Source organism: Anthonomus grandis, chromosome 4, assembly GCF_022605725.1.
Source record: "Anthonomus grandis grandis chromosome 4, icAntGran1.3, whole genome shotgun sequence".
In the NCBI taxonomy this organism is placed as follows: domain Eukaryota; kingdom Metazoa; phylum Arthropoda; class Insecta; order Coleoptera; family Curculionidae; genus Anthonomus; species Anthonomus grandis.
The window spans coordinates 12,886,101-12,895,791 of NC_065549.1; the positions used below are offsets into that span (position 1 = coordinate 12,886,101).

Genomic DNA, 9,691 nt, shown 5'->3' on the forward strand with positions numbered 1-9,691 from the left:
AACTAAGTATACCAGCGTTTTATTCTGATCACCTAGATTACGAAAACACCGGGTTATAACAGGATCCAAGAAGAACTAAGGGAATGAGAGAACTTTGAAAATCCTGAAAAAGTCGTTTTCGACGTCCGTTTTTGAGGCCAAAAATGGGCATCAAAAATGCCATATCTCGGCTATCGTAAAAGCTACGACCTTGCGAATGGTTTCGTTGGATTCAGAATGACAAAACTAAGACAAAACCGTTGGAATTTTTTCGATAGCTCCCATAGAAGCCGAGATATCGACCTTCAAACTTTGAGTTTTTTCATTTTTCGGGTATACCCCCCCGTATCGAATTTTTTCATCAAAAATTGATTTCTTCGAAATCAAACTAAGTATACCAGCGTCTTATTCTGATCACCTAGATTACGAAAACACCGGGTTATAACAGGATCCGAGTAGAACTAAGGGAATGAGAGCACTTTGAAAATCCTGAAAAAGTCGTTTTCAACGTCCGTTTTTGAGGCCAAAAATGGGTATGGAATTTTTTCACCAAAAATTGATTTTTTTCGAAATCAAACTAAGTATACCAGCGTCTTATTCTGATCACCTAGATTACGTCTGAATTAGATTACGATTGACGTCCGTTTTTGATGCCAAAAATGGGCATCAAAAATGCCATATCTCGGCTATCGTAGAAGGTACGATCTTGCGGATGGTCTCGTTGGATTCAGAATGACGAAACTAAGACAAAACCGTTGGAATTTTCCCGATGGCTCTCATAGAAGCCGAGATATCGAACTTCAAAGTTTGGGTTTTTTGAATTTTCGGGTATACCCCCCCGTATGGAATTTTTTCACCAAAAATTGATTTTTTTCGAAATCAAACTAAGCATACCAGCGTCTTTTTTTGATCACCTAGATTACGAAAACACCGGGTTATAACAGGATCCGAGCAGAACTAAGGGAATGAGAGCACTTAAAAAATCCTGAAAAAGTCGTTTTCAACGTCCGTTTTTGAGGCCAAAAATGGGCATCAAAAATGTAATATCTCGGTTAACGTAAAAGCTACGACCTTGCGAATGGTTTCGTTGGATTCAGAATGACAAAACTAAGACAAAACCGTTGGAATTTTTTCGATAGCTCCCATAGAAGCCGAAATATCGACCTTCAAACTTTGGGTTTTTTCATTTTTCGGGTATACCCCCCCGTATCGAATTTTTTCACCAAAAATTGATTTTTTCGAAATTAAACTAAGTATACCAGCGTCTTATTCTGATCACCTAGATTACGAAAACACCGGGTTATAACAGGATCCGAGTAGAACTAAGGGAATGAGAGCACTTTAAAAATCCTGAAAAAGTCGTTTTCAACGTCCGTTTTTGAGGCCAAAAATGGGTATGGAATTTTTTCACCAAAAATTTATTTTTTTCGAAATCAAACTAAGTATACCAGCGTCTTATTCTGATCACCTAGATTACGAAAACACCGGGTTATAACAGGATCCAAGAAGAACTAAGGGAATGAGAGCACTTTGAAAATCCTGAAAAAGTCGTTTTTGACGTCCGTTTTTGAGGCCAAAAATGGGCATCAAAAATGCCATATCTCGGCTATCGTAAAAGCTACGACCTTGCGAATGGTTTCGTTGGATTCAGAATGACAAAACTAAGACAAAACCGTTGGAATTTTTTCGATAGCTCCCATAGAAGCCGAGATATCGACCTTCAAACTTTGGGTATTTTCATTTTTCGGGTATTCCCCCCCGTATCGAATTTTTTCACCAAAAATTGATTTCTTCGAAATCAAACTAAGTATACCAGCGTCTTTTTCTGATCACCTAGATTACGAAAACACCGGGTTATAACAGGATCCAAGAAGAACTAAGGGAATGAGAGCACTTTGAAAATCCTGAAAAAGTCGTTTTCGACGTCCGTTTTTGAGGCCAAAAATGTCATATCTCGGCTATCGTAGAAGCTACGATCTTGCTAATGGTTTCGTTGGATTCAGAATGACAAAACTAAGACAAGACCGTTGGAATTTTTTCGATAGCTCCCATAGAAGCCGAGATATCGACCTTCAAACTTTGGGTTTTTTCATTTTTCGGGTATACCCCCCCGTTGCGAATTTTTTCACCAAAAATTGATTTTTTCGAAATTAAACTAAGTATACCAGCGTTTTATTCTGATCACCTAGATTACGAAAACACCGGGTTATAACAGGATCCGAGCAGAACTAAGGGAATGAGAGCACTTTGAATATCCTGAAAAAGTCGATTTCGACGTCCGTTTTTGAGGCCAAAAATGGGCATCAAAAATGCCATATCTCGGCTGTCGTAAAAGCTACGATCTTGCGGATAGTCTCGTTGGATTCAGAATGACGAAACTAAGACAAAACCGTTGGAATTTTCCTGATAGCTCTCATAGAAGCCGAGATATCGAACTTCAAAATTTGGGTTTTTTCATTTTTCGGGTATACCCCCCCCCTTTCGAATTTTTTCACCAAAAATTGATTTTTTTCTAAATCAAACTAAGTATACCAGCGTCTTATTCTGATCACCTAGATTACGAAAACACCGGGTTATAACAGGATCCGAGCAGAACTAAGGGAATGAGAGCACTTTGAAAATCCTGAAAAAGTCGTTTTCGACGTCCGTTTTTGAGGCCTAAAATGGGCATCAAAAATGCCATATCTCGGCTATCGTGAAAGCTACGATCTTGCAGATGGTCTCGTTGGATTCAGAACGACAAAGCTAAGACAAAACCGTTGGAATTTTCCCGATAACTCTTATAAAAGCCGAGATATAAGCCTTCAAAATTTGGTTTTTTTCAGTTTTCGGGTATACTCGTTTGGATTTTTTTCAGAAAATTTTTTTTTTTCGAATTCAAACTAACTATATCAGCGGATTGTTCTCATCAAGTAGATGACGAAAATACCGGGTTATAAGGGAATCCGAGCAGAACTAAGAAATCGAGTATTTTTTCGACCTCGTTTTTGAGGCCAAAAATGGGCATCAAAAATGCCATATCTCGGCTATTATAGAAGCTACGACTTTGCGGATAGTCTCGTTGAATTCAAAATGACGAAACTAAGACAAAACTGTTAGAATTTTTCCGATGGCTCCCATAGAAGCCGAGATATCGGCCTTCAAAATTTGTGTTTTAAAATTTTTCGGGTATACCCCCCGTTTGGATTTTTTTAGATTTTTTTTCCGAATTCAAAGTAACTATACCAGCGGATTGTTTTCATCAAGTAGATCACGAAAATACCGGGTTATAACAGGATTCGATCAGAAATAAGGGAATGAGAGCACTTTGAAAATTCGGAAATTGTCACTTTTTGACCTCGTTTTTGAGGACAAAAATGGGCATCAAAAATGCCATTTGCAAAAATGCCATTTGCCACATGCTTGAGTTTATGTCTAAGCTAACGTCGCATATTTTATACTTACATTTGAATATCCATCTGCTGAATTTAGCACACTTTACCTATCTGAAGGCGTTTGTTAAAAATTTGGAAAATGTTGTTCAATAAAAACATTCCTTTCGTATAACTTAGTAAACATTATTAATAATAAATCTATAAAACATTGCATATTTTTAAAAACATTTTATTAAATTTTGCATGCGAGGCCTTTTATAAAATTGATGTAGTACGTTTAAATAAACGTTGTCTATAGTACCAAATATTGATTACGTTTGTCTTGGTAAACAACAAACTTCAGCAAACGTTATTTGTCCATAAATTAGCAAACTTTTGGAAAATAGATAGTTTTCGGCAAATTTTGCTCCTTGATAAATTGATATACTTTGCCTAATAAATGATGCTAGATGCTTTGCCTAATAAATAAGTAACATAATATTTAAGGATCGTTGGTCATGATATTTAATAAACTGTTGCATTTTCGAATTAAAATACTAAGCTTATAACTGAAACATATCAATCAATTGGAAACACCAAGTCAAGGTAAATATTTGTATTACTTCTATTCAAGACACTTTTATTATCAAAATTTGCTTGCGCATAACCTTTATCCGTTTTGTGCTTGCCTTTGACGTTCAATCTGCTAAATTTAGCAAACTTTGCCAACTACCTAAGACTTTTTTAATAAATTGAAAAACGTTGTTTACTAAAAATATTGCTTACGTAGAGCTTAGTAAACGTTATCATTAATAAACTTATATTGAATCTTGAATCATTTTTTTTAAAGTAAGTTATTTTTAGAAATATTGCATCAGTCATAAATAAAGGTAAAATAAATATCACATTAGAAGCGACCCTTGGAATATATTTGACGGGGAACTAAACGTTTTCTATATGAGCAAATATCGATTACATTTAACTTGATAACCAGTGACTTTTAACAAATATTGTTCATTCATAAATTGGCAAACGTTGCCTAATTACAAATGATGCTTGAGTGTTACTTGATAACCATGATATATTAGCAAATGTCGATCTTGATATTTAGTGAACTGTTACTCTTTGTTAATGAAATAATTAACTGATAAAGACTTGTCAATCAAATCAAAGTAAATATTTGCATAAATTCCACATAAGACAATTTCCTTAGCAAAAATCGCATTCGCATAAACTTTATCTATATGCCAACTATTATTTAAGCTATTATTTAAATAGAGTTTGGAAAACGTTGTTTACTAAGAACATTGCTTACGTATAATCACACCAATAATACACTTCGCATATAATTAAATTAGAAAACGTCGTTCATTAGCGAATCTTTGCACTTCTGATTAACTTACTATTCATTGCCTATTATAGGATTCATTTAAGAAATTTAATGTTGCTTATCCTTGAAGTGAATTTTGTTTTTATATAATCCGTAAGCTTCGCCTATTAGCAAACAAAGAAACAATTTACAATATGCAAATAAAAAGATAATAATCGTCAAGAATTAACGCGGCAATCAATAAAATAAGCGTACTTAAATTACTTATGATTTATGTTGTACAACACAGTGATGCAAAAAAAAGGATGCTCGCACGCAAGGAATGTTAACGAGCGACATTAAATCCGCCGCGACATAAAAAGAGTCCCTCAAAAATGTCGATTGCATGTTAGATGTGGTCTTTAATAAACCCTGATTTTAATGAACACATAAATAAACTACTAGAAAGCTCAAACCGTTTATTGAGTATTGAACTCTCGATATCCGGCCTTGGATTTTATGGGAAAGACGTCTATTTTTAGATCGCGAACTACGATTGAATACTCAGAATCTTGAGTCACTATTTTCTGGTTTTTAAATCCAGTGTCGGAACCGAAAGTAGTTTTTTTAATAAATGAAAGGATTATTAGACATTATTAGCATAAGAGAGACGTTCAAATGACATTTTGAATTAATTAAATCGTTTCTCTTACGTATATTTGACATCGTCTTTTTAAAGTATACATTTTTATTTCTATCATTATCTTTTGTTTTTTTTTGTCAATTAAAAAGGAGCTGCTTCTCGCTTTTTTTGAGTATCCTCAAAAAAATAAATTCGCGATTTTTATTAAGAGAAAATAAATTTCAATTAATTTTTAAGTTATTTATAAGTATTTTGTTCCTAGTTATAAAATTATGCCAAATGTCTGGAAATTAATATTTTTTAGAATAACCGGAAAGATGTGTTAACAACCATGACATAAAATGATTTTATAAATAGCTGGAATATTATAAAATATGATTTTGCCTATTTGGAGGAAATAAATAAAATGTAAACTTTGTTAAAGAATGCAAGAAATATCCCATACTATGAAGAGCCTAGGGATACAAAATATATCTAAATAGCTCAGAACATATAAAAATGGCTTTCAATTCCATAGAATAAAGAGTTCCTGTTGTAAAATGAAAAATTACTCTACAAATTAGAAATGTATGAGAAATTATCAACGTTGATGTTTGTACTTAAAAACAAGCACAAAACTTGAAGTTGTGTAAATATTTTATTCTTTTCAGAACTATTTTCTTAAAAGAAACTTTCGATTAAAAGATTATTTTCTTAAAAGAAAAGTTCGAACTAGTACTTGGCTTCCTACTGTAAACTTTTGACCTAAGCATCGTTGCTTATCAAATCTAGCTTTGCGTTCGCGTTGATTTTGGTCAATCTTTTCTTTAGCAGCATTTCGTATTTCTAGCCGGTTTCTTTCGCTACTAGAATCTAGCACGACTTCGTTGGCTAGTACTGCGTCTGCCACTCCTCTAGGAGCATATCCAAAAAATAGTTCATAGGGCGATTTTCCTGTAGTAGAATTCTTCGCTGAATTCAGACCCCACCGAACCTTTGATATGACTTCATCCCATCTATCCTCTTCGTCCATTTGCTCGCGGCGTAGCAGTAGCATTCAAGACATGTTTAACATCCAAACCAACGCAATACTCCCGAAATTGTTTGCTCGTAAAACAACTTCCTCTATCGGAGATAATGCGTCGCGGAACACCAAAATTTTCCATAACACTTTGCAAGACATTTATAACCGAGTCTTCGTTGACTGGACGGCTTTCATAAAAACGAATTTTGTAAATGCATCTACAATCACAATAAGATAATTATTTTTCCTTTTCGACTTAACAAAGTATATAAAAATATATAAAAAAACTCTAAATATATAAAATAAAAAATTATTTCAAGAGTCTGGGACATACGAGTAATGTCTATAAAAACCTATGGATACAAAATGTGTTTTAAAAATACGAAACGTATAAAAACGTCTTAAAATTTGAACAAGAAATGTAAAATGTATTTATGAGCCGGTAACAAAATAAAAAATATCTATATAATATAAAAAAACAAAATAAAAAATTATTATTAGGTATATTAATATTTTATCGAGAAGTCGGAAATCAAGCAAACATTGTAATAACCTCATAATAAAAATTAAAAATTGCTTTTTAATTAAAATTAGAAATAATTAAAGTATAATATCAGAGACAACTAAAGAGACATTTAACTGTGTGCGAATAAAACATCCGGTTATTTTCCTCTCTTTGCCTCTCTTTGTAAAAGTTGAACGTAGATGGCGCAGATAGTAATCCCGCGATAATTCAAATCTCGGCTAAGCATACCAATTATTTTTTATTCATTTTAAATAAAATCAGACCTGTTTCAAATTATAGTTGTTTAGAACGATGGCAGCCTTTAAATAAAACAACGCAATTTAATAACACATATATTGTGGAATTAAATAAACAATGTAGGGGAGACCGGGGTGCGTTGCAACTCGGGGTAAGTTGAAACAGTAGCCGAATTTTAAGTAGGCGCTACTCGGCAAATCTCGTATTGCGTATACCAGCAGGCCTTGGGGCCTCTCAGTCAACCATAGAGTAATTAAAAGTATGTTAATTATATTAAAATTTGAAAAATAGGTTATTTTAAAATTACTCGAAAACAAATGGAGATATCAAAACGCGGTTTTCACTGGTTTGTTAGTATGTTTTAAGTCTTCGAAACCGCAGTGAAAAAATCATATCAATGGATTTAATTTTTTAGAGAAAATCTCTAAAAACCCAGTCTCTGTTAAACAACGCCCTCTGACGACTTCACTGAAAACAAAGTGACATTGACAGTTGTATATTTTGAAAGCCCTTTGAATTTCCTTTTAAACGAGTACCCACTTGAATGACTTGTAATAAAGAATCTGAGTACAGGGTGATTAAAAAGTTGCATTATTTATGATCTTCCCCCACCCTTCCCATTGGAGATATGAAGAAAATTCTTTAGCCAAATTAAGGCAAAATTAATGAAGATTATTCTGATGTTTTCAAAATGGTACCTAATACTGGCGATTATAGACGAAATTTGAATTTTTTGAAATTACTGTGCAGTTACGCCCTCTTGTGGTAGTCTTAGGAACTTGTAAATATTTTCCAGCCATTTTTTTGGCCACTTTTCTTAAGAAATTTTTTTTTTCAGCGCTGTGCGATGCTTTCCGAGATACAGCCGGCGTCCTTTCTTATTTGGACACCTGGTACAGATTAAGAGGTTATGACAAAAATGTATATCTAGTTGCACGTCTCTTTGGTTGGCTCTGATAATATTAAGGTAATATTAAGGAGTCAAGACAAAATCCAAAAATCCAAAAAAATATGCCTCAAATACCAAGAAGATAATTTAAAATGATTTTAAATGGCTGAAATAAAATAAGAAATTAGGCCAAAAACCCGGCAGATATTTAAGCTTGCTTACAATATGAACAAAAAAATGGTCTTTAAAATAAACTGAAAACTGACTCTTCTTAATCTAGAATATGCTCTAAAATTTTAAAGGCAAAAGACGTGTTGCCCAATTCTGAAATAAAATAGAACATTTTTCGGAAGAAATAAAGTATTGGATGACAAGTCCGTAGAAAATAAAACTTCGGAATATCAGAGTCTTGAGATATAAAATGTGTCCCAATAACTCTAAAACATATAGAACTAGCTTCAAATTCCAGAAAAGAATCTAAACAATATTAGAGTACTTATAATCTAGAAAAAAGAGACTTCTGTGAGGAAAGATTTGTGATATATGAGAAATTAATTTTCCAAGTTCTCAAAGCTAGGCATCAAAAATAATTAATTAATAACTACATTTTTACCAAGGCTTTAGCTATATTTAAATTATTAATTTCAAAAAAATAGTCGTGTATTTTAAGTAGCTTGCAATTTATATTTATTTTTATATAAATTTGTAACATTAAAATTAATCTATTTAAAAAAATGCAAACACGGAAAACTAAGGCGTTTTTTTCTGAGAAAGAAACATTTGTGCCACTAGTAGATATTTTAAATATATGGTTGTTATAATTATAAGCAACCAATTTTTTATAATCTAATTTAAACCTTCTTAATGATAATAATCTTGTTTGTAATTTGTCATTTTGTATTTACTATTTATTTTTTTCTATTTTCTAAATGGTTTATCCATCGACACTTAATTTTTAATGTTTTATTGTTTGATAAGATATTTTCTTTTAAATATCTAGAAGCGTTAATTTTCTGCAACGAGTTCTTAAATTTAATTTTTTTTTCAATTACTGAATTCAATAATCATCACTACTTCACTGGACTTGAACATAAAATGTTTTGTTATCTAATATTATTTTAACATTCTGATTACTACAAACGTTTGCAGACATCAGGAATTTAAATTAGCCTCGCGATTCATCATTTTTATTGTTTGTGTTTTTGTAAATTACATATCATTTGATATACTTATCGTAATGACCCGATAAAAATACCTTTTAAACTTCATCAGTATCTTCATAAAACCAAAATAGTTCAGTGAAGAACCTTAAGGACCTAAAAGACAATAAAAATTTTAGAACTAGAAGAGAATTAAAAAGATTTATTTTAATTTAGACCTAAAATCAAAAATTCACTGAATTTCTGGCGTGGCGGACCTCTAAAATAATTCTTTTGAGATCATCTAAAGGTTTAATTACTAGGATTTCAGTGCAACTTGAATTGAGAAATTTAGAAACTCAGAATATTGCCACTTAATAAGAAGTATTATTGTTTCTTTAATAAACACCTTGTATGTTTTTTTCGTAGCATTGTCGGCAAGATTCTTCTAAACCTCATAACAATAGAACATATCTCTCTCTTTTTCTTTCAAAGCAATATTCCAAAGCAAGGATATCATTTAAATTTCCTGCTGCACCTCTTGAAATTTAACCATTTTTTTCTGCTTGTCGCAATTTATTTTTCCCTTCGGATGCCAGGAAATGCTCGAATT

The 9,691-nt window shown here is 32.4% G+C and overlaps 1 protein-coding gene across 1 annotated transcript; it reads right to left on the minus strand.

Moving 5' to 3' along the window:
• Positions 1 to 5,969: 5,969 nt before the first annotated feature.
• On the minus strand, positions 5,970 to 6,320 carry LOC126735234 (uncharacterized). The gene has a single exon (XM_050439184.1). It carries the CDS (start codon positions 6,318 to 6,320, stop codon positions 5,970 to 5,972), a length of 351 nt encoding a protein of 116 aa, XP_050295141.1.
• Between the last annotated feature and the right edge of the window lie 3,371 nt (positions 6,321 to 9,691).

Coding starts and splice junctions, on each gene's coding strand:
- LOC126735234 (XM_050439184.1), bottom strand. CDS start 6,320: ATGCTACTGCTACGCCGCGAGCAAATGGACGAAGAGGATAGATGGGAT.